At 42.3% G+C, this 25,810-nt stretch overlaps 2 protein-coding genes across 4 annotated transcripts in view; both read left to right on the top strand.

Annotated features, from left to right (window-relative positions):
• txlnba (taxilin beta a) overlaps nucleotides 1-25,810 on the top strand; it is a 78,780-nt gene that overhangs the window by 29,400 nt on the left and 23,570 nt on the right. For 2 of the 3 annotated variants that reach the window (XM_035794196.2, XM_052470981.1), the window contains exon 1: nucleotides 24,541-24,684. The exons of the other annotated variant lie outside the window; for it this stretch is intronic. The gene's annotated coding sequence lies outside the window, so the exon portion shown is untranslated. Of the gene's footprint in view, nucleotides 1-24,540; nucleotides 24,685-25,810 lie in introns of those variants that run through there. 3 annotated transcript variants of the gene reach the window in all.
• Nucleotides 5,174-7,531, top strand: cited2 (Cbp/p300-interacting transactivator, with Glu/Asp-rich carboxy-terminal domain, 2). The gene is made up of 2 exons (XM_035794195.2): nucleotides 5,174-5,376; nucleotides 5,662-7,531. The coding sequence occupies exon 2, from the start codon at nucleotides 5,670-5,672 to the stop codon at nucleotides 6,399-6,401; it is 732 nt and encodes a 243-aa protein (XP_035650088.1). The 5' UTR covers nucleotides 5,174-5,376; nucleotides 5,662-5,669; the 3' UTR covers nucleotides 6,402-7,531.

Here is a 25,810-nt window from a genome sequence, read left to right on the forward strand (position 1 = left end):
TTTCATTTTTTTCATTTTTTAGTTGTTTTTTGCAACAAAAAACAGAAAACATACTTTTGCTTTGTCATTATGGGGTATTATGTGTAGATTGATGGGGGATAAGCTGTAACGTAAAAAAAATGTGCAAAAAGTCAAGTGTCTTTGGTTTCAATATTAGGTATTTATTGTGCTGGCTGCTATCCTACTTGAAAGAAAAGCATGTGAGAAAGAAAAAATGGCCACGTATCTACCGCCGGCGACATGTCCATGATACCTAGTAGGAAGCACTTCTAGTCGGCAGGCACAACACCTGAGCACTGGTAGCCGTCTTACTATCCACTCGTAGTGCAGCCCAATCAGCTACGCAAAACGGTCTTGAGAAGCAACAAATCTGCCCAATTAGTTGATTCGCTTTCCATACACCCACTCCTTTTGACACACCCAATCGCTTATACTCCGGTCGCCATATTGGGCTGCAGCTACTTGAAAATAAGCAGTCCTTCATAGGAATGAATGGAATTCTACAGTATTTTAATTAAATGTTCCAAGGACAAAATTACATGTTTTTAATATTATTGTTTTTTGTAGTAGGGGAGAGTAACATTCGAACATTTAAAAAATTCTACTTTAAGGAAAATTGTATTCTATATTTTGTCATTCATTTTTATGTTTAGCTCACATAATATAATTTGAAAGCATACATTAAGGTGTCTGAAATAGAATAAACATGGGAAAATATGCATTTCTATAGCTTCCCAAAAAATGTTTAAGAATGGTGGGGAAAGTGCCAAGATGGAGGTGTGATGGCTTCAAAATTAGCATACCCTATCAATGTATATTTAAGTCATTGATCAATATTGGTTTCCACTCTGGTTTTCACTCTATCTGACATGACAAAATGTAAAAAGTCAGTCATTGTATAAGTCTACCTTACACCCAAAAACATTAGATGGTAAGAATTGTTATTATACAAGTAGCAGGGTTTTAAATTAAATGTTTATTACTATATCATAAAGAGTCCAAAATGAAGCTGTATCTGCACCAAAGCAAAGTGTAAGGTGATTTGCATACACCAGTATCATTGCCTTTTCATATGCATGAGCCACCTTCACTTATTAAGTACTGACATAGGCCTACTGATCTGCAAATAATAGATGTTTACAATCATGCATTGCTAATTTGCCTCCAGTGTGGCACTGATAATCGGCAGGCAGATCCCTCCCTGTGCAGTCAGTCACTTTAAAGCGGCAATCAACAATTACAAAGCGTTTTCCCCACCTCTATTTGCGGCAGGTAGCCGAGTGTTGGGCCAGTAACAGAAAGATCACTGGTTCGATTACCCGAGCCAGCAAGGTTATGCCCTTGAGAAAGGCAGTTAACCCCCAACAACAACTACACCCTAGGACCTAGGTGTTGAGGATGTCGATTATGGCAGCCCCCTCACCTCTCTGATTCAAAGGAGTTGGGTTAAATGCGGAAGACATATTTCGGTTGAATGCTTTCACTTGTGCAGCTGACTAGGTATCCCCTTTCCCTGGTTCTGTAAAAAAGTGGCAGGTTGGGGCAGGATAAATTGAACCACTCTCAAATCCAAAGACAGAGCTATGGATGCAAGGACTGACCATCCATGATATCAACATGATAGTTTTAATCATTTTTGGAATATATACATTGTTTGTTTACATTTGCTTTGTTTACAAACATTGGAGTAAAAAAGCTTATAGTTTGGCTTTTGATAGAGTATGTCAGTTCAACTAAGCTCATGAGGTATTTATAAGCTAGGCTATATTCTTCAAGAATCAACTTAACTAATTAAGTTACAATTACAAAAATGGATGTAGCAACTGCTGATTGCCCCTTTAAGAGCCAAGCATAATATGGAGCTGGCATTGTAGCACTTGCGCGGACAATAAACTGGATCACTTCTACTCCAACTTCCGAGACATATACAAGGCCCTCCCCTGCCCTCCCTTCGGCAAATCCGACCACGACTCTATTTTGCTCCTACCGTCCTATAGGCAGAAACTCAAACAGGATGTACCCGTGGCAAGAAGCATTCAATGCTGGTCTGACCAATCGGAATCCATGCTTCAGGATAGTTTTGATCACACAGACTGGGAAATGTTCTAGGCAGCCTCAGAGAATAACATTGATTTATATGCTGATTCAGTGAGTGAGTTTATAAGGAAGTGCATTGGAGATGTTGTACACAATGTGACTATTAAAACCTACCCTAACCAGAAACCATAGATAGATGGCGGCATTCGCACAGAACTGAAATTGCCAAATTACTATCGCCCCGTAGCACTCACTTCTGTCATCATGAAGTGCTTTGAGAGACTTGTCAAGGATCATATCACCTCCACCTTACCTGCCACCCTAGACCCACTTCAGTTTGCATACCGCCCCAACAGGTCCACATCACACTGCCCTATTCGCCATCTGGACAAGAGGAATACCTATGTAAGAATGTTGTTCATTGACAACAGCTCAGCATTCAACACCATAGTTCCCTACAAGCTCATCATTAAGCTTGAGGCCCTGGTTCTCAACCCTGCCCTGTGCAATTGGGTCCTGGACTTTCTGATCGGGCCGCCTCCAGGTGGTGAAGATAGGAAACAACATCTCCACCTCGATGAGCCTCAACACTGGGTCCCCACAAGGGTGCATGCTCAGCCCCCTCCTGCACTCCTTGTTCACCCATGACTGCATTGCCATGCAAGCCTCCAACTCAATCATCAAGTTTTCAGACGACACAACAGTAGTGGGCTTGATTACCAACAACATCAAGACAGCCTACAGTTAGGAGGTGAGGGCACTCAGAGTGTGGGGTCAGGAAAACAACCTCTCACTCAACGTCAATAAAACAAAGGAGATGATCGTGAACTTCAGGAAACAGCAGAGGGAGCACCCCCCTATCCACATCGAGGGGACAGCATTGGAGCAGGTGGATAGTTCCTTGGCGTACACATCACGGACAAACTGAAATGGTCCACCCACACAGACAGTGTGGTGAAGAAGGCACAACAGCGCCTCTTCAACCTCAAGAGGCTGAAGAAATTTGGCTTGTCACCTAAAACCCTCACAAACTTTTACAGATGCACAATTGAGAGCATCCAGCAGGGCTGTATCGCCACCCTCAACCGCAAGGCTCTCCAGAGGGTGGTGCGGTCTGTACAACGCATCACCGGGGGCAAACTACTTGCCCTCCAGGACACCTACACCACCCAATGCCCCCGGAAGGCCAAATAGATCATCATGGACAACAACCACCCGAGGCACTGCCTGTTCACCCTGCTACCATCCAGAAGACAAGGTCAGTACAGGTGCATCAAAGCTGGGACCGAGAGATTGAAGAACCGCTTCTATCTCAAGGCCATCAGACTGTTAAACAGCCATCACTAACAAAGAGAGGCTACTGCCTACACACAGACCTGAAATCATTGCCACTTTAATAAATGGATCACTAGTCACTTTAAATAATGCCACTTTAATAATGTTTACATATCTTATATTACTCATCTTATATTATTATATTATTATATTATTATATATCATATGTATATACTGTATTTTATACGATCTATTGCATCTTGTCTATGCCACTTGGTCATCGCTGATCCATATTTATATCTCGCCTCCCTACCACTGAGGAAGTACAGTTCCCGCTCAGCCCAGTCAAAACTGTTCGCTGCTCTGGCCCCCCAATGGTGGAACAAACTCCCTCACGACGCCAGGACAGCGGAGTCAATCACCACCTTCCGGAGACACCTGAAACCCCACCTCTTTAAGGAATACCTAGGATAGGATAAAGTAATCCTTCTCACCCCCCTTAAAAAATGTAGATGCACTATTGTAAAGTGGCTGTTCCACTGGATGTCATAAGGTGAATGCACCAATTTGTAAGTCGCTCTGGATAAGAGCGTCTGCTAAATGACTTAAATGTAATGTAAATGTATATGTACATATTCTTATTCCATCCCTTTAGATTTGTGTGTATTAGGTAGTTGTTGTGGAATTGTTAGATTAGTTGTTAGATATTACTGCACTGTCGGAACAAGAAGCACAAGCATTTCGCTACAGTCACATTAACATCTGCTAACCATGTGTATGTACGTGACCAATAAAATGTGATTTGTACCACCGGAGGTTGGTGGCACCTTAATTGGGGAGGACGGGCTCGTGGTAATGCCTGGAGCCGAATCAAGGGAATGGTATCAAATATATCAAACACACGGTTTCCATGTGTTTAATGCCATTCCATTTGCTCCATTCCAGCCATTATTATGAGCTGTCCTCCACTCAGCAGCCGCATGTGCTTTGTACCCTTAGGAGAAGCAACAGGATATGTTTTTGTGCACAGCAGTGAGCATAGTCAGGTTTGAGGCAAAACATTACATTGGTTGAGGTGATCAGGTTTGTTTACAGAGCACTGAGCATGAGTTTGGCTGATCAAAACATCGGTGACAACCGCTAGGAGCAGGGCGCACGTACCGCACGCCTGCAGAAGCGTTTGGATATTCATAAAACATGGAACCAGCAAAGGCTCCAAAAGCATTGGATTGTTTCCACTGTTACAACTGTATTCATGTGTCTCTCAACATGTCAGAAATGTCAAATACTGATATAAAAACGCTTATTAATACAAATTAAATCTACACTGTTAAAGTGTTGTATTCTGTATACTTATAGCCTACCTTAACAGAGCATCTCATTGTCATTCTTAACATTATGATTCAGGATAGTTGATTCTGTAATTATAATTATGAAGGTTGATAAACTCGTGGATAACACATTATGAATTGGTACATGTATAGATCCTGAACAGTTTTAGGAGTCAATAGATAGCCTAATAATCTGTCCATTTGGTCATTTTCTCACCTCTTTGCGCAAACTTGGGGAACAGCTTCTATGCATGTTGAACTTTCCAAAGCTGTGAAAAGTGAGTTCATGTTTTCCCACTCTTGCCTTAAACAGAAATAGCTGCAATGAGGTAATGTGACTCGATGTTTCTGCTGTGAACGCGGGAGGCGATTGGTGCGGGAGGGTGGCGAAGGCTCTGCTCCACATTTTTTGCGATCCTGAATCCAGACTTTCGTCTCGTCAGATTCAAGATTTGGCTCGCTCCGCCCATGACTGGTTGTATAGTATATCAGCACTGGGCGAGGGCGCTTGAAACAGTTTTTTATTTTTTCTGAGCTTAGGTTGAAAGTACGCTATCTTGGTTTTCAGAATGCACAGTGTTCACTGAGTTGGGACTACATATCGCATAAACTGGACTGATATAGTTACTCGTGCTGTGCTGACAGCGGAACCACATCCAAGGGATCCAGTCAAGTTTTGTGTATGGACAACAGCCTAGGAGTGACCTGCGGGAAATTTATACACTGAAAAAAAGTAATTACAATATCACGGAGACATTTGATACAACCTTGCAGCTCTGTTATTATTGTGAACCAGTCTGCAGTTACATTTTATACATAGTGTTTAATATTAATGTTTTGCATGGGAAGTATGCTTCTAAATACTTTCTCATTTGATAATTTGAAGGCTTTAACAGCCAGACTATTTACTGGGTGATAATCCTTTCCACTTTCATTGTGCGTAATTTATTGGATAAGCTAATGATGTTTGTCTTATCCTGTCGATGCAAATGTAATTTTATTTTTTAATTTGTGACAGCTTGGGGAATGGTAGACCGCATGATGGCAATGAACCATGGACGATTCCCTGAAGCTATTAATGGTCTCCACCATCACCACCCAGCACGCAGAATGGGCATGGGGCAGTTCTCGAACCCATTACACCATCAGCAACAACAACAGCAGCAGCAGCAACAGCAGCATGGCTACACTACTGGTATTATGGGAGATCATTTGCACTACGGAGGGGGAAATGTAACATCTAACCACGGAATTAGACATTCTGTGGGTTCGGGGAATGTAAATGTAAACGCTGGACACCCAAACGGCAACATGCCTCCCGGTGCGCGCTATAGCTCTCAATTTGTGGGACCCACCGCCGCCGTCCCCACTCAAGGACAGCTCGCGGCAAGTATGCAGTTACAAAAGCTCAACACGCAGTACTACAGCCACCATACACATCCCTCTCATCATCATTATATGCATGAGTTGCATCCTGCGAATCATCAACTTAACGGGACAGGACAACAGTTCAGAGATGGCAACGCGAAACACAGCACGTCCAGTTTGGCTCCACAGGCGCACCATTTGCCTGCTGCAATACTGCCCCCCAACGTCATTGACACGGACTTTATTGATGAGGAGGTCTTGATGTCTCTGGTCATTGAGATGGGCCTGGACCGAATAAAGGAGCTACCTGAGCTGTGGTTAGGACAGAACGAGTTTGATTTCATGACAGACTTCGTATGTAAGCAACAGCCAAGCCGAGTGAGTTGTTAAATCTCAGCAAGTGGACTTATACAGTCATCTACTCAAACAGACTTTAAAGCATTCCTGTTTGTCTCTTAAACTCAAGCATTCGAGAGAGATCTGCAATATACCAATGGAGAACCATTCAAACATGTAGGCTATACTAGATAAATTCCTCTATTTGGAAGGTAATAGGCTTACACTGCATACATCATGGAAATTAGTTTGTTTGAGTAGGAATGCACTACAATCTCAATCGAGTCTGTCAGAAGGAAAATCTTCAAATCCATGAAATGCATCATTACCTAATTTAACAACTGAACATGGGAAATCAAGAAAACCTACCCGAGTAGAGCTGTCTGCTTATTTGAATAGTCCTCAAAGAAAATAGAGATGTACAATGGTGTGCTTGGTATATTTATTTTCCTGCCTCATTCAAACATTTTGGATGACAGAAGATGTTGAATTATTATGAATTGCAAATGAACCATATTCTAAATGATCTAAGTGGTTAAGAAACATGCTTCTAGACAAGTGCTGTGTCATTGTTCCCTACAATAATATACTGTAAAATTTTGTTGCGATATACTTATCAGATATCTGTAATGTAAAATGATTTGTCTATCATGGAAGAGAACTGCAACTTGTGTTTTTTTCTCTTCTCCCCTGCAAATGTCTTTCTAACATTGCTTGTATCCCAGCCAGGATGCGGTGTGAGTGAACTTGGCTGTCTTGGTTATTGTAAAGGTTAATTGTAGGAGAGATGTGGATCCTTCAATAACAGAGGGAGTGATGTGTTGAGGTGTGGGTATTGTCCACATGCTTAAATGGGACCTGTCTGGTAGAAAGAGTGAGACAAAATATTGTCTTTGGATAAAGGATACTCCTTGCCTGAATACCCGGCCCCCTCCCCCCTGCTCTTTCCTTTGTGGACAATAAATGGTGTGGAATGTTATCAAGGTAGAGAGTATAATTTCACAGGATGTTTTCTTCCTCATCAGTTCTGAGAATTGACACCACTGTGCTTATTTAGTGTATGCGATACATGGCAATACTACTGTGTTGAAGCTTTCCAGGAAAGTTGGACAGTATTTTTGTAATTTATTCTATTTTAATTTGCAAACATGAATAAAGCAGCTGAAGTGCATTACTGAAGTGAACATGGTGTGGTTGTGGGTGTTGGCATCCGTTCCATGTGTTTTCAATTTGTGGGGTTTGTTGTTGCATACTTTTGCATAGTGGCAGGACAAAAAAACAACTATCCTTTTACATTCAGATTTCAGTTTGGTTCACATGGGCCCAAAGTTGTAGTTAGGGAAAGGGGGATACCTAGTCAGTTGTGCAACTGAATGCATTCAACTGAAATGTGCCTTCTGGATTTAACCAAACTCCTCTGAATAAGAGAAGTGCGGAGGGCTGCCTTGATCGACATCCACGTCTTCGGTGTCCGGTTAGTGTTGTTGTGAGGAAATACTACACTCTTAGGTTCTAGATAGCACCTTTTTTTCTAAGAGTGTAGTTCTGAGACTAACCACTAATGATGCATACAGCCTAAAAATACCCAACCACCTAACAATTCATTCTAGTACTTATTACATAGGTATTACAAAGAAGTCTAGTGTTTTGCATCCCTGTAATTGAAACTATGCATGCATAGAAATACAGTGCAATGAGAGTTTCACTTTGTCCTTGAAACTAAGATAACACACCTGTGTTATTCATTATTTACAATGATACCACTGCAGATATTGGACAATGATCTAATGTGATACTGTTTTTAGTTATGCTTGATATGCCATGTAAGAAGGCACTGCCATTGAATGCTGATTGTAAAAGGTTGGTCTTATTGTCAAGCTAGTTAATAAGTACACTCCTATTGTTTTCGCCAAAGTGTAAATAAGATAAAACATTTAAGAGATTTAACACTTTCCTTGGATGACAATTAACTATGAAATGACGTTTAGACTTTTCAGTCCATAATACCTGTTTCTATGCATCCTTAATGGTGCGAGAGAGAGCGGAACCAAACACATACAAACGTCCTCCAGTGATTTGTAAACTTTCACTGTTGAAAAGCAATATAAATACAGTAAAGCACACACACACTACAGGGTATAAAAATATATATTTTGAGCAAAATGGTCTTTTAGACACAACTGCAAACTTCAAGGAGTTGGTTTGATGGGAAGTGCTTGAGGAACAATTTAGGAGCAACAGAGAACCCCCCCCCACACACACACTTGTGCTATGTCATGACTTATCTGGACCACCTATTGAGATGTGCCTTTTGTTAAGTAAATCAGGTGTTAAATGAGGTGAAAATTAGACTGGAGTGCCACTAGGAAGTACTCAATGAGATTATGGAATGAACCCTGAGATGTTACGCTGCAGGCGTCTAACCTTTACCATGCTAATGTTCGGTGGCTTCAACTGTTGAGCTCTCTCTCACTGTCTGACAAGACCTGAACCGTTTCTCAGCTAAGGCAATTATACTACTGACTGTTCACTCCTAATTTATCTATCTATTACAGGGAGTTAATTTGAAGAGAATTTTAAACATGGCTTAAATCAATAATTGAGACTAATAAAAGTGAAGGGAGATGAGTCCCAGGTGAGATTTTTACTGAATATTGAAGTGGAGACTCATTCATCCCAGAGGTAATCTACCCTGTATTGTCCTTGAGTTTTTTTCCCCCATTTCCAAATCAGTCATCCCTTTAATAACAAAGAAAGGATTAGATTCAGAAGACACACTTTTAAAACAAGCTTGAATTGTTAGCAGGGAGAGACTGAATAGTTGAAGGGTTATCAGTAAATTGCAATAATTCCTGAAATTGGTGTCATTGACTATAAAAAACTAAATTGACACATCAATACACTAGGTTAGCAACAGAGACACTTGTCTTTGTGAAGTGTGCTGTGCAATCCCATTAATTATACTGAACAAAAATGTAAACACAACATGCAACAATTTCAAAGATTTTACCGAGTTACAGTTCATAGAAGGAAATCAGTAAATTTTAATTAATTAATTAGGCCCTAATATATGGATTTCACTTGGGAGCCAGGCCCACCCACTGGGGAGCCAGGGCCTGCCAATCAGAGGGAGTTTTTCCCCACAAAAGGGCTTTAATACAAACAGAAATACTCCTCAGCAACCCCCTACCCCCACACCACACCCCTCCTTAGATGATCCTGCAGATGAATACGCCGGATGTGGAGGTCCTGGGCTGGCGTGGTTACACATGACCTGTTGTTGTGAGGTCGGTTGGATGTACTGCCAATGACGTTGGATGCGGCTTATGGTTGAGAAATCAACATTCAATTCTCTGGCAACAGCTCTGTTAGACATTCCTGCAGTCAGCATGTCAATTGCATGCTCACTGAAAACTGTAGACATCTGTGGTATTGTGCTGTGTGACAAAACTGCACATTTTAGAGTGGCCTTTTATTGACCCCAGCACAAGGTGCACCTGTGTAATGATCATCATATATTATTATATATTATTATATTATTATTATTATTATATTATGTTGTTTAATCAGCTTTTTGATATGCGACGCCTGATAGGTGGGTGGATTATCTTGGCAAAAGATAAATGCTCACTAACAGGGATGTAAACAAATTTGTGCACAACATTTGAGAGAAATATACTTTTTGTGCATATGGAACATTTCTGGGATCTTTTATTTCAGCTCATGAAACATGGGACCAACACCAACAACTGCAAGTTGCGTTTATATTTTTGTTCAGTATACAGTGCATTCGGAAAGTATTCTGACCTCTTGACTTTTTCCACATTTTGTTACGTTACAGCCTTGTTCAAAAATTGATTAAATCGTTTTTAGCAAATGTATTACTAATAAAAAACTGAAATATTACATTTACATAAGTATTCAGACCCTTTACTCAGTACTTTGTTGAAGCACCTTTGGCAGCAATTACAGCCTTGAGTATTCTTGGGTAGGACACTACAAGCTTGGCACACCTGTATTTGGTGAGTTTCTCCCATTCTTCTCTGCAGATCTGCTCAAGCTCTGTCAAGTTGGATGGGCAGCGTTGCTGCTCAGCTATTTTCAGTTCTCTCCAGAGATGTTCGATCGGGTTCAAGTCTGAGCTCTGGCTGGGCCACTCAAGGACATTCAGAGACTTGTCCCGAAGCCACTCCTGCATTGTCTTGGCTGTGTGCTTAGGGTTGTTGTGCTGTTGGAAGGTGAACTTTTACCCCAGTCTGAGGTGCTGAGCGCTCTGGAGCATATTATCATCAAGGATCTCTCTGTACTTTGCTCCATTCATCTTTCTCTCAATCCTGACTCGTCTCCCAGTCCCTGCAGCTGAAAAACATCCCCAAAGCTTGATGCTGCCACCACCATTATTTACTGTAAGGATGGTTCCAGGTTTCCTCCAGATGTGACGCTTGGCATTCAGGCCAAATAGTTCAATCTTGGTTTCATCAAACCAGAGAATCTTGTTTCTCATGGTCTGAGAGTCTTTATGTGCCTTTTACTGAGGAATGGCTTCCGTCTGGCCACTCTACCATAAATGCCTGATTGGTGGAGTGCTCCAGAGATGGTTGTCCTTCTGGAAGGTCCTCCCACCTCCACAGAGGGACTCTAGAGCTCTGTCAGAGTGGCCTTTGGGTTCTTGGTCACCTCCCTGACTAAGGCCCTTCTCCCCTGATTGCTCAATTTGGCCGGGCGGCCAGCTCTAGGAAGAGACTCCCACTCTGCAGAAATGGAATTTAAACTTCTTCCATTTAAGAATGATGGAGGCAACTGCGTTCTTGGGGAGCTTCAATGCTGCAGACATGTTTTGGTATACTTCTCCAGATCTGTGCTTCGACAAAAATGTTGTCTCGGAGCTCTATGGACAATTCCTTCGACCTCATGGCTTGGTTTTTGCTCTGACAACTGTGGGACCTTAAATAGACAGGTGTGTGCCTTTCCACATCATGTCCAATCAATTGAATTTACCAAAGGTGGACTCTAATCAAGTTGTAGAAACATTTGAAGAATGATCAATGAAAACAGGATGCACCTGAGCGGCAGCGTAGCCTAGTGGTTAGAGCGTTGGACTAGTAACCGGAAGGTTGCGAGTTCAAACCCCCGAGCTGACAAGGTACAAATCTGTCGTTCTGCCCCTGAACAGGCAGTTAGCCCACTGTTCCCAGGCCGTCATTGAAAATAAGAATGTGTTCTTAACTGACTTGCCTGGTTAAATAAATGTAAAATAAAAATAAATTTAAAAAAGTACTGAGTCTCATAGCAAAGGGTCTGAATACTTATCTAAATAAGATATATCTGTTTTTTTATTAATACATTTGCAAAAAATTCTAAAAACCTGTTTTCACTTTGTCATTACGGGGTATTGTGTGTAGATTGATGGGAATTTTATTTTATTTGATCCATTTTAGAAGAAGGCTGGCTGTAAAGTAACAAAACGTGGAAAAAGTCAAGGGGTCTGAAAACATTTTCCGAATGCACTGTATATTAATTTCACTCAGACAAAATTATATGCTCTATTGGCTCCCAACATTCCAGATTTACCTCAATATACCTCAGCTTCAGCCCGACCATGATTCTTCATATAGACACAGAACTGTCTTCGGGACAGTTGGCAGGGATGTATTACAGTTAAGAGGAGTATCATTATGCCAAAAACCATAGCTATTGCTCTGCTTGTCAGTCTGTGTGCCATTAACACCTAGTCGAGTGTGCAAACAAGCCCTGATTTGTATGTTTACATTTTCTAGTAGAAGGAATACAGTGACCTGTCCTTTAAAAAGGCTAAATGCTTTGTGATTAATTTTGCTCAAAAGTGTGCACAGATTTTTTTGTTGAAGACTTAATCCCCACCATTTAAAGAACCAATCTGTACTTTCAACACCCTAACCCTGCCACTGTTTGGAAACTGATGGATTATGCTGGGTACAAATATAATTAATGGCAACCCAGAGGGATCTGCACTATCCAAGGTACTCTCTCTCACCCTGGAGGCATAGTGCTCAGGAGGAGCACTATGCCTCTTCTTCTTTCCATCCCAAGGTGAGAGAGAGTACCTTGGATAGTGCAGATCCCTCTGCGTTGCCTTTAATTCTATTTGTACCCAGCACCAGCAATATTTAATGTATTGTATCTCCACTGGTCTTAGATGTGGCAAATATGTACATGCTTTTTCATCTTTGGGATTATTATACTGTGTATCTCTCTTGATCAATGTCAATCTACATTCTGTTTCTGAGGCATCATGTTGGAGAGGAGTCACGTTGCAGAGGAGTTATACATTCAAAATACACATGGAGAACTGAGTAACAGGGCCACTTTCATCTTGCACATACAAGATACACTCCACTGACTTCCTTGACAGTGTATCTCTCCAACTTATCTTTCTTTAATGACATGTTCAGGTTCTCTGGAGTGTTAAAGCAGGAGAGTGTCTTGGTTCCCAATGAATCTGATATGAGAGGAGGAGGAGGGGAGCAGCTGGGGCCTGTAATGCTGTAGGAGACAGAAACAGAATGTAGATTGACATTGATCAAGAGCGATACACAGTATAAAATCCCCAAAGATGAAAAAGCATGTACATATTTGCCACATCTAAGACCAGTGGAGATACAATACATGAAATACCAGATCAAACATATAGTCAGCTTTCATGGTCGGATCATCTGATTGTTGGTCTACAGTATGTTTGATTTCAACAAGCAATTGCTTTCTGTCCCAAAGTTTTTCTGAAATCATACCACCAAGCTTTCTTTGCGCTTCACTTACAAATTCACTGCACATACTGCAGGACTCCAACTCAACTCCATGAAAAGGAAAGAGTCACCTTGGGTCAAATTAAAGCAATGCTTTAGATCTCTGCTGCTTATGTAACATGCACTCAGGGTATCCTACCTTTTATAACAGCTACTGCAGCACTGGAATATGAGTTGGCAAGACGGAGCAGGTCCACAGTTGACTACGGAATGTTTGATTGTGCCAATTATACTGGTGCCTAGCAGTAAGTAATCTTGTCATATAGTGTCAGTCGGAGCAAAGCGAAGATGAAAGGAACCTTCTGAAAAGTACATGGAAGACATAATAGATTTTGTTAATGAATAAACTAACCACAGATACTTAATAGTTTCTGGTCTATTACAGAGACTTTTGACAAAAATAAATAATGTATAATATGTATTTATAGCACATTCATTTGTTTCTGGGCTCCCTATACATTGAATCAGCTTAATATAACAAACGCCTTTGATCAATCTGACAGAAAGATGGTTAAGTGTGATGTTAAATCTATACTGAACAAAAATATAAATGCAACATGCAACAATTTCAACGATTTTACTGCGTTACAGTTCACAAGGAAATCAGTCAATTGAAATCAATATATTAGGCCTTAATCTATGGGCCGGGGAGCCAGGCCCAGACAAGCAGAATTCGTTTTTCCCCAAAAAAGGGCTTTATAACAGACAGAAATACTCCGCAATTTCATCAGCTGTTTGGGTGACTGGTCTCAGACAATCCTGCTGGTGAAGAAGCTGGAATCAGAGGTCCTGGTCTGCGATTGTGAGGCCAGTGTCTAACGACATTAGAGGCAGCTTATGGTAGAGAAATTAACATTCAGTTCTCTGGCAACAGCTCTGGTGGACATTCCTGATGTCAGCATGCCAATTGCACACTCCCTCAACTTGAAACATCTGTGGCATTGTGTTGTGTGACAAAACGGCACATTTTAAAGTGGACGTTTATTGTCCCTAGTACAAAGTGCACCTGTGGAATGATCATGTGTAACAATATTGCTTCCGTCCCTCTCCTCGCCCCTACCTGGGCTCCTCTGCACACATCGACAACAGTCACCCTCGAAGCATCGTTACCTATCGCTCCACAAAAGCCACGGACCTTGCAGAGCAAGGGAAACAACTACTTCAAGGTCTCAGAGCGAGTGATGTCACTGATTGAAACACTATTAGCATGCATCCCGCTAACTAGTTAGTCATTTCACACTAGTTACACATGCTGTTAATCAGCTATTTGATATTCCACCCCTGTCAGGTGGATGGATTATCTTGGCAAAGGAGAAATGCTCATTAACAGCGATGTAAACACATTTGTGCACAACATTTGAGAGAAATAAGCTTTTTTTGTGCACATGGGCAATTTCTGGGATCTTTTATTTCAGCTTATGAAACATGGGACCAACACTTTACATATTGAATTATAATTTTGTTCAGTATAGATGAAAAGCTACAACAATTTGCTGTCTACCAATACATCATCCAATGCGTATTTTCTTTGAGGTGGAGGACATTATAAACAATTGAGCTGCAAGCACTCATTGATATAATTAAGCCTTGAGTGCAATGTAAAAATTTCTCTCTCTCTCTCTCTCTCTCTCTCTCTCTCTCTCTCTCTCTCTCTCTCTCTGTGTTGTAATTAGTGAGACATTTATAAAGTACTCAATCCATGGAGGACATCGAGAGTTATATTTCCCATTATACAGACTGATGGCCTCCCTATGATCAGTATTGCTATAGCAATTATCTCGCATTAGCAAGTACATGTGAATGCTGGCTAGGTAGATTTTCTGATCCTCTCTGCTGATGGCTACAGTGCATTCAGAAAGTATTCAGATCCTTCCACATTTTGTTACGTTACAGCCTTATTATAAAATTGATTAAATTGTTTTTTTGTCCCTCATCAATCTACACACAATACCCCATAATGACAGAGCAAAATCAGGTTTTTAGAAATCTTTGCTAATAATAAAAAAAATCTGAAATATCACATTTTCATAAGTATTCAGACCCTTTACTCAGTACATTGTTGAAGCTTCTTTGGCAGAAATTACAGCCTTGAGTCTTCTTGGGTATGATGGAGGTGTCATAACTTTCCCTCCTAAGTGAGGCTCAGAGAGGGCCCCGACTCCACCACCAGAGAGGAAGGGGGGGGAAGTTGGCCAGTTTTATGACTGTCGTAAATACCTTGCAGGAACTCTCTCTCTCACTCTGCAGAAATGGAATTTAAAAATCCCTTTGTTTACAACAGAGAGAGACTTTGCAGTACTGTAACATCAAAAGGTTGAACTTTGAGACAATATTCCCAACACAAAGAATGTGGGAATTGGGAGGGAGGGACTCAAAGAACAATTATGTCAGATCAGTTGTTGTTATGTGATATTATTAAGGACGGTATAACCAAATAACGGTAACTCTACAAATGTGTATGTCCCAGTTACATCTAAATGTTGTGGAACTTATGTAATTAAATATGAAACTATTTGTGAGAAGATGAAATGTGATTTTAGCCTTCTAAATGAGATAATTGTTTTTCATGTAAATCTTTACCCAGTCAGTAAGCACGCACATGTGAGCACAGACCTTGTGGCAGCGGGATGGAACCGCCCTCCAAGACAAGGGCATAAAAGGACAGCTAACAAAATGTACATTAGACCAGAGAACGTGAGGACCATCCACACGTAGAAATGGTTGGAATCTCTACAGACCGGTATACGTACGGTAAGCCGGACGTTTAAAATGGTTAGACTCTACATTAGACAAGCATGCCCGATGAAAGGTACGAATGGTTAGAAACTCTGAAACTCAACAGAGAAGAAGAACATTTCAACCAGACCAGACAGCGTGAAGAGGTGGCTACACTGCTGAGAAATGGTTTAAAACTAAAGACCAGTCGAACTACAGCGCGAGCGGGATATGGCAAAATGGTTTGAAACTACAATACCAGAAAATGGTAAGACCCTCTGAAACTCTCTCTCAAAGAAGAAGAAGACTACACAGGAACATTCAGTCTGCAGCTGTTAGCCTAGGAAACTCGATTTAAGATGAGAAACAAAGAACAATTTCCTCTCACCATTATATATATCTCTAGGGTATCTGTTCTAAACAAACAGAGTGAAGGACTAGGCCCGCTGAATACCACGTGGTACACCTCTGGAAGATCTGTTCTAACAGACACTCAGAGACCAACCTACTACAACTACAAAGGACATGGTGACCTCTGGTGGACAACCAGAGACTTACACAACCAGAGAATTTCTGTTGACTGACTCCACAGACTGATCCGGCATTTTCAACAGAGAGAGACGACAAAGACATACAAGCGTAAATATGTGTTGCAATCCTAAATCCAAATGAGCGGTTGTTAGGGTGCTAAATATCCACATTTACGATGAGCATATTATACAACTGTATGTATGATAGCTGAATTCCTTTGTCTCTCCTCCTCTACTTTTGTTCCCCACCCCCTTTCGTTGTGTAACCAGCCATCATATTGGGTTAGTCCACTAGGGACTTTTCATTGCATTATGTTAATATTCAATACTATACTGTGTGTGTGTTTATGTATTCCTGTGTGATTATTTCATTAGTTAGTAAATAAACAATTAAGCCAATTTGTGTAAGCTGATTCATCATGAAGACTAGGGTTCATGCAGATTTATAGGATATTACGACGTTCAGACTGAAATAGGAGCAAATGATTGATGGATGACGGGAGAGTATATCGAGATATTCTAATATTTTAGTTAATTCGGGAAACGGTAACTCGTTAAAAATACTTTCCCCGTGGTGCCGGAGATTACTACTTAATTAATTGTTATATGATTAATTTAATCGCGTAATAATTGAACGTGATATGTAATTATTCAATGAATAGCCGTCATCACATTAATGATAGCAACATCATGGCAGAGGCCACTTGCCTAGTTAAATAAAGGTTGAAGAAAATAAATAAATAAATGGTGCTACAAGCTTGGCAAGCTTGGTATTTGGGGAGTTTCTCCCATTCTTCTCTGCTGATCCGCTCAAGCTCTGTCAGGTTGGACGGAGAGCATCACTGCACAGATATTTTCAGGTCTCCCCAGAGATGTTCGATCGGGTTCAAGTCCGGGCTCTCTACAACATAAAATCCATGTTTACGTGTGTATAGTGCGTATGATATTGTGTGTTTGTATGCATGTGTCTGTGCCTATGTTTGTGTTGCTTCACAGTTCCCGCTGTTCCATAAGGTGTATTTTTATATTATTTTTAAATCTAATTGCACTGCTTGAATGAGTTACTTGATGTGGAATAAAGTTCCATGTAGTCATGGTTCTATATAGTTCTGTGCGCCTACCATAGTCTGTTTAGGACTTGGGGACTGTGAAGAGACCTCTGTTGGTATGTATCAAATCAAATCTTATTTGTCATAAACACATGGTTAGCAGATGTTAGTGCGAGTGTAGCGAAATGCTTGTGCTTCTAGTTCCGACAATGCAGTAATAACCAACAAGTAATCTAGCTAACAATTCCAAAACTACTACCTTATAGACACAAGTGTAAGGGGATAAAGAATATGTACATAAAGATATATGAATGAGATGGTATTGAGTGCAGTATATACATATGAGATGAGTATGTAAACAAAGTGGCATAGTTAAAGTGGCTAGTGATACATGTATTACATAAGGATGCAGTAGATGATATAGAGTACAGTATATACGTATGCATATGAGATGAATAATGTAGGGTATGTAAACATTATATTAGGTAGCATTGTTTAAAGTGGCTAGTGATATATTTTACATCATTTCCCATCAATTCCCATTATTAAAGTGGTTGGAGTTGAGGAGTCAGTGTGTTGGCAGCAGCCACTCAATGTTAGTGGTGGCTGTTTAGCAGTCTGATGGCCTTGAGATAGAAGCTGTTTTTCAGTCTCTCGGTCCCAGCTTTGATGCACCTGTACTGACCTAGCCTTCTGGATGATAGCGGGGTGAACAGGCAGTGGCTTGGTGGTTGTTGTCCTTGATGATCTTTATGGCCTTCCTGTGACATCGGGTGGTGTAGGTGTCCTGGAGCGCAGGTAGTTTGCCCCCGGTGATGCTTTGTGCAGACCTCACTACCCTCTGGAGAGCCTTACGGTTGTGGACGGAGCAGTTGCCGTACCAGGCGGTGATACAGCCCGACAGGATTACATTTACATTACATTACATTTAAGTCATTTAGCAGACGCTCTTATCCAGAGCGACTTACAAATTGGTGCATTCACCTTATGACATCCAGTAGAACAGTCACTTTACAATAGTGCATCTAACTCTTAAAGGGGGGAGGGGGGGGTGAGAAGGATTACTTATCCTATCCTAGGTATTCCTTAAAGAGGTGGGGTTTCAGGTGTCTCCGGAAGGTGGTGATTGACTCCGCTGTCCTGGCGTCGTGAGGGAGTTTGTTCCACCATTGGGGGGCCAGAGCAGCGAACAGTTTTGACTGGGCTGAGCGGGAACTGTACTTCCTCAGTGGTAGGGAGGCGAGCAGGCCAGAGGTGGATGAACGCAGTGCCCTTGTTTGGGTGTAGGGCCTGATCAGAGCCTGGAGGTACTGAGGTGCCGTTCCCCTCACAGCTCCGTAGGCAAGCACCATGGTCTTGTAGCGGATGCGAGCTTCAACTGGAAGCCAGTGGAGAGAGCGGAGGAGCGGGGTGACGTGAGAGAACTTGGGAAGGTTGAACACCAGACGGGCTGCGGCGTTCTGGATGAGTTGTAGGGGTTTAATGGCACAGGCAGGGAGCCCAGCCAACAGCGAGTTGCAGTAATCCAGACGGGAGATGACAAGTGCCTGGATTAGGACCTGCGCCGCTTCCTGTGTGAGGCAGGGTCGTACTCTGCGGATGTTGTAGAGCATGAACCTACAGGAACGGGCCACCGCCTTGATGTTAGTTGAGAACGACAGGGTGTTGTCCAGGATCATGCCAAGGTTCTTAGCGCTCTGGGAGGAGGACACAATGGAGTTGTCAACCGTGATGGCGAGATCATGGAACGGGCAGTCCTTCCCCGGGAGGAAGAGCAGCTCCGTCTTGCCGAGGTTCAGCTTGAGGTGGTGATCCGTCATCCACACTGATATGTCTGCCAGACATGCAGAGATGCGATTCGCCACCTGGTCATCAGAAGGGGGAAAGGAGAAGATTAATTGTGTGTCGTCTGCATAGCAATGATAGGAGAGACCATGTGAGGTTATGACAGAGCCAAGTGACTTGGTGTATAGCGAGAATAGGAGAGGGCCTAGAACAGAGCCCTGGGGGACACCAGTGGTGAGAGCGCATGGTGAGGAGATAGATGCTCTCGATTGTGCATCTGTAGAAGTTTGTGAGTGCTTTTGGTGACAAGCCAAATTTCTTCAGCCTCCTGAGGTTGAAGAGGCGCTGCTGCGCCTTCTTCACGATGCTGTCTGTGTGGGTGGACCATTTCAGTTTGTCTGTGATGTGTACGCCGAGGAACTTAAAACTTACTACCCTCTCCACTACTGTTCCATCGATGTGGATAGGGGGGTGTTCCCTCTGCTGTTTCCTGAAGTCCACAATCATCTCCTTAGTTTTGTTGACGTTGAGTGTGAGGTTATTTTCCTGACACCACACTCCGAGGGCCCTCACCTCCTCACTGTAGGCCATCTCATCGTTGTTGGTAATCAAGCCTACCACTGTTGTGTCGTCCGCAAACTTGATGATTGAGTTGGAGGCGTGCGTGGCCACGCAGTCGTGGGTGAACAGGGAGTACAGGAGAGTGCTCAGAACGCACCCTTGTGGGGCCCCAGTGTTGAGGATCAGCGGGGTGGAGATGTTGTTGCCTACCCTCACTACCTGGGGGCGGCCCGTCAGGAAGTCCAGTACCCAGTTGCACAGGGCGGAGTCGAGACCCAGGGTCTCGAGCTTGATGACGAGCTTGGAGGGCACTATGGTGTTAAATGCCGAGCTGTAGTCGATGAACAGCATTCTCACATATGTATTCCTCTTGTCCAGATGGGTTAGGGTAGTGTGCAGTGTGGTTGAGATTGCATTGTCTGTGGACCTATTTGGGCGGTAAGCAAATTGGAGTGGGTCTAGGGTGTCAGGTAGGGTGTAGGTGATATGGTCCTTGACTAGTCTCTCAAAGCACTTCATGATGAAGGAAGTGAGTGCTACGGGGCGGTAGTCATTTAGCTCAGTTACCTTAGCTTTCTTGGGAACAGGAACAATGGTGGCCCTCTTGAAGCATGTGGGAACAACAGACTGGGATAGGGATTGATTGGATATGTCTGTAAACACACCAGCCAGCTGGTCTGCGCATGCTCTGAGGGCGCGGCTGGGGATGCCGTCTGGGCCTGCAGCCTTGCGAGGGTTGACACGTTTAAATGTTTTCCTCACGTCGGCTGCAGTGAAGGAGAGTCCGCATGTTTTAGTTGCGGGCAGTGTCAGTGGCACTGTATTGTCCTCAAAGCGGGCAAAAAAGTTATTTAGTCTGCCTGGGAGCAAGACATCCTGGTCCGTGACGGTGCTGGTTTTCTTTTTGTAATCCGTGATTGACTGTAGATGTATTGTGGGGTATGCATGAGTGTCTGAGCTGTGTGCCAGTAGTTCAAACAGACAGCTCGGTGCATTCAACATGTCAAAACCTCTCACAAATACAAGTAGTGATGAAGTCAATCTCTCCTCCACTTTGAGCCAGGAGACACTGACATGCATATTATTAATGTTAGCTCTCTAAGGGCCAGCTGTGCTGCCTTGTTCTGAGCCAATAGCAATTTTCCTAAGTCTCTCTTTGTGGCACCTGGCCACACAACTGAACAGTAGTCCAGGTGCAACAAAACTAGGGCCTGTAGGGCCTGCCTTTTTGATAGTGCTGTTAAGAAGGCAGAACAGCGCTTTATTATGGACAGACTTCTCCCCAACTTAACTACTATTGTATCAATATGTTTTGACCATGACAGTTTACAATCCAGGGTTACTCCAAGCAGTTTAGTCCCCTCAACTTGCTCAATTTCCACATTATTCATTACAATATTTAGTTCAGGTTTAGGGTTTAGTGAATGATTTGTCCCAAATACAATGATTTTAGTTTTTGAAATATTTAGGACTAACCTATTCCTTGCCACCCATTCTGCAACTAACCGCAGCTCTTTGTTAAGTGTTTGCAGTCACTTCACTTGTTGTAGTAGCTGACGTGTATAGTGTTGAGTCATCCGTATACATATACCCACTGGCTTTACTCAAAGCCAGTGTGGCATGTCGTTAGTAAAAACTGAAAAAAAGTAAGGGTCCTAGACAGCTGCCCTGGAGAATTCCTGATTCAACCTGGATTGTGTTGGATGGGTTTCCATTAAAGAACACCCTCTGTGTTCTGTTAGAAAGGTAACTCTTTATCCATAATATAGCAGGGGGTGTAAAGCCATAACACATACATTTTTCCAGCAGCAGACTATGATCGATAATGTCAGAAGCTGCACTGAAGTCTAACAAAACACCCCCCACAATATTTTTTATCATCAATTTATTTCAGCCAATCATCAGTCATTTGTGTAAGTGCTGTGCTTGTTGAATGTCCTTCCCAATAAGCATGCTGAAAGTCTGCTGTCAATTTGTTTACTGTAAAATAGCATTGTATATGTTCAAACACAATTTTTCCAAAAGTTTACTAAGGGTTGGTAACAGGCCGATTGTTTGGCTATTTGAGCCAGTAAAGGGTGCTTTTACTGTTCTTAGTAAAGGGGGCTTTACATTTGCTTCCTCCAGAATTGAGATTGGTTTGTTAAGCATAGCCACCTCATTCCTGTAGTCCTCCGCTAGCAAACAACTGCCGCATTGGAACTCCGGATTGTCAATATTGTCACGGACAAGTACGTAAAAAACACTGCGTCTACAGCGCTGGAATCGTTTGTTAGTTATTCCAGGTGAAGCGGGTTCCATTGCAACCTAGTTAGCTAGCTAGCTGGCTGGTTGCTATTAGGTGTTGACACAGGTATCTGAGTTCTTGAGTTCCAAAGTTTTCAGTGTTGAGTTTGTGTCTCTCCACAGCAGATTTTGTTCCTTTGTTCTCCATTAGATCCGGAGTTCCGTTGTTTTCCACACGTCTTCATTCATAGCTAAATTAAACTTCCAAGAACAATGCAATGCTTCTGAATACTTTCCAAATGCACTGTATATTTAATGTGTGGTCCTTTAGCAGATGCTCTTATCTAGAGTGACAACCACATGTCACAGTCATGGGAAGTAAGTGTTCCCTCAATAAAGTAGTTATCAGCAAAGTCAGAGCTAGTAGGGGTAAAAAATTCAAGTGGGAGTGTAAGTTCACAAAAGGCTTTAAAAATATATATGTTGGGGTGCAGGGTTTGAGCATAGCCTGAACGTAGGGTACTAGCAAAGTAGGATACTGTGCAGTACAACAGACAAGCCATGGCTTTCACTATCAACCTCAACATACTGTCAAGCTGCTGAGATAGTGCCCCATCCCCCACCCCAATCCTGGCCACCTCAATCATGTTCTGAATAATTAGATTTAGGATTCTAATCCCAGTCCAGCAGTAGGATTCAACATATTCTTCTGCTCAGTCAATCCACATCAATCAGATGAATCTGAGTTGCCATTTAGCCAGTCATTGAATTTGACCATATAGAGGGTTCGGGGTCAGTAGCTACATACAGTTTATTTTAAATATACAGTTCAGTGCTGGCCTATGAAATAGATGGTGCAGAGGCAAAGCTTCCACATGAAATCCATGAAATGAAATAATTAACATTTATGACTTGGCAAGAAGTAGAAGTAGTGTTGCAGCTGGTGGTAAATCAGGGCGCCAACGCAGTTACAAAATGCACTCTGGAGCAGTTAAATGCTCATCATCGGGAGTCATTCCATAAAAGTTTTAATTAAAAAGAGGTCATTTAGATGGCCCAGTGCCATTTTGGCTGCCTCCTGTAAATGTTGATAGCTGATGTCCATCATATATTCCATTGGAATAAATGTATACACATTTGTATGAGTCCTACAAACAGCACTATTAAATACTTCTATATAACATGAGACATGGCCGTTTTTACAGCGGTCGCAACACAACATAAGCTTTAACTAGGGCCAGGGGAGGAGGTTATCATGACCACATGATACACTACATGACCACAATTATGTGCTCATCGAACATCTCATTCCAAAATCATGTGCATTAAAAATCAAGATGCTGGAACATTGCTGCGGGGACTTACTTCCATTCAGCCACAAGAGCATTAGTGAGGTCGGCCACCGATGTTGGGTGATTAGGCCTGGCTCGCAGTCGCTGTTCCGATTCATCCCAAAGGTGTTCGATGGGTTTGAGGTTAGGGCTCTGTGCACGCCAGTCAAGTTCTTCCACACCAATCTTGACAAACCATTTCTGTATGGACCTCGCTTTGTGCATGGGGGCATTCTCATGCTGAAACAAGAAAGGGCCTTCCCCAAACTGTTGTCACAAAGTTGGAAGCACAGAATTGTCTAGAATGTCATTGTATGCTGCAGCGTTAAGATTTCCCTTCACTGGAACTAAGGGGCCTAGCCGAACCATGAACAACAGACCCATACCAGTATTCCTCCTCCACCAAACGTTATTCAGGCAGGTAGCATTCTCCTGGCATCCGCCAAACCCATATTCATTGGTCAGACGGTGAAGCGTGATTCATCATTCCAGAGAATGCATTTCTACTGCAGTCTAATGGCGGTTGCTCGGCCATGTAAACCTATTTCATGAAGCTCCCGACGAACAGCTCTTGTGCTGACTTTGTTTCCAGAGGCAGTTTGGAACTCGGCAGTGACTGTTGCAACCGAGGACAGATAATCCAGTACTCGGCTGTCCCCTTCTGTGAACTTGTGTGGCCTACCACTTCACGCCTGTGCCGTTGTTGCTCCTAGGTGTTCCACTTCACAATAATAGCACTTACAGTTGACTGGGGTAGCTCTAGCAAGGCGAAATTTGACAAACTAACTTGTTAGAAAGGTGGCACCCGATGACAGTGCCACGTTGAAAGTCACTGAGCTCTTCAGTAAGGACATTCTATTGCCAATGTTTGTCTATGGTGATTGTGTGGCTGTGTGCTCGATGTTAAATACCGATCAGCAATGAGTGTGGCTGAAATAGCCGAATCCACTAATTTGAAGGGGTGTGCAAATACGTTTGTATATATAGAAAAACTGGGCCCTAGTTATGAGCCATCTAGGTGACATGGTAAGGAAAAACTCAGTGCCCTAAACAAGAGCTATAATAACCAGACAATCCAAACTTGCACGGTAAAACTGCACCAAACCTTTCTTTAAAAACAGCCCCTGGAGATTCCAGGAAGGACAGGCAAGGGTGGGCCTTTGAGCTGCCCTCCAGCAAAGCCTGATCAGAAAGGCTATTATTGTGGCCCCTCATACGCTGACAGCTTCTCCACTTGATGTGAGCAGAGTTGAGTTGCAGGAAGTTATTTTGAGGGGCTTGCCTGTCACAGCTGTTGCCTCAGTCACCAGAGTCCTGTTGGACCCTCTTCACTTTTATCTTTCTATCCCCTGGACCTGGTAAGTGGATTTCCCAAACACTTTTACACACTGTTCAGGTACAGATATTCTATGTAAAGTTTGAGTTTTTGGTGGACTTTTCTTTGAGCTATCTGCCCTGTTTAGTTCTGATGATTAGAAAAACACTGTTTCATGATGTGTGGTGACAAAGTTGATGAGTTGTCTTTGGCTTTACCTTCGGATCATAGTGACAAATGTGTTGTGCTAGTGTGACCTGTGTAACTTATGTAGTGTAAGATAACAATTCTGTATCATTATGGTGAATTGAGTTGGTGGTGAAGTATTCCCCTGTGTTAGTTTGGTCTGAAGTCACACTCAATTATTCATTTGATTTGTGTTGTTTATTCAACATTATCAGAGGAGGTTATGATCTATTCGAAATCATCAACTGAAACACAATGTCTTTAAAAATATATATGTCATCTCATCAGATGTATTATCAGCTAACAAAGAATGAATGTAGACATTTAGAACAGAATGTCAACTGTGTTTTTCACATTTATACATTAAAAGTGCCGTCATCGACATCAACAGATACGTGGCTGGAATAACAAATAGCTTGACCATATTTAGAGGCTCCTAAAATAGAGTGAGGCCTCAGAACAGGTGCCATGTGCCTGTCCGCTGGAAGCAGGGAGGGTGGGAGAGGGAAAGGGGCTGCAGGGGGGGGGGGGCTAGGGCTAATTTTATCCTGAGAGGCTGGAAGCAGTCATGTAGCAATAGAGCTGAGGGATAAACAACCTTTGGATGCTTTATATTAATTCTGTATGAAATCAAATAGAGAAGTGGGAAGGGAGGCTGCTGGGCCTGAGGTGTATTTGTGACAGGGCAGATTTAAATCCTCACATTGGTATTGTTTCCTGACTCCTGACAGGCTATTGGGTTTTGTGCTATTGTTCACCACCCACAGTGATTTGTTCCACATGCATCAGACTGAAAGTTACTTTACTGAGAATTAATACTATACCTAGTATTCAGTCTAAGAGAAGCTTAAACATCAGATTAAATATTACAAATGTTCATTTTTTAGTTTTCTTTCAGAAAATGTTCATCTTTTAGATTAACAAAGAGATATTGCAGTTTGGAGATCTTGTTTTAGATTTAGGCAAGTGGTACACAGGTCACC

Source organism: Oncorhynchus keta, chromosome 19, assembly GCF_023373465.1.
Source record: "Oncorhynchus keta strain PuntledgeMale-10-30-2019 chromosome 19, Oket_V2, whole genome shotgun sequence".
In the NCBI taxonomy this organism is placed as follows: Eukaryota; Metazoa; Chordata; class Actinopteri; order Salmoniformes; family Salmonidae; genus Oncorhynchus; species Oncorhynchus keta.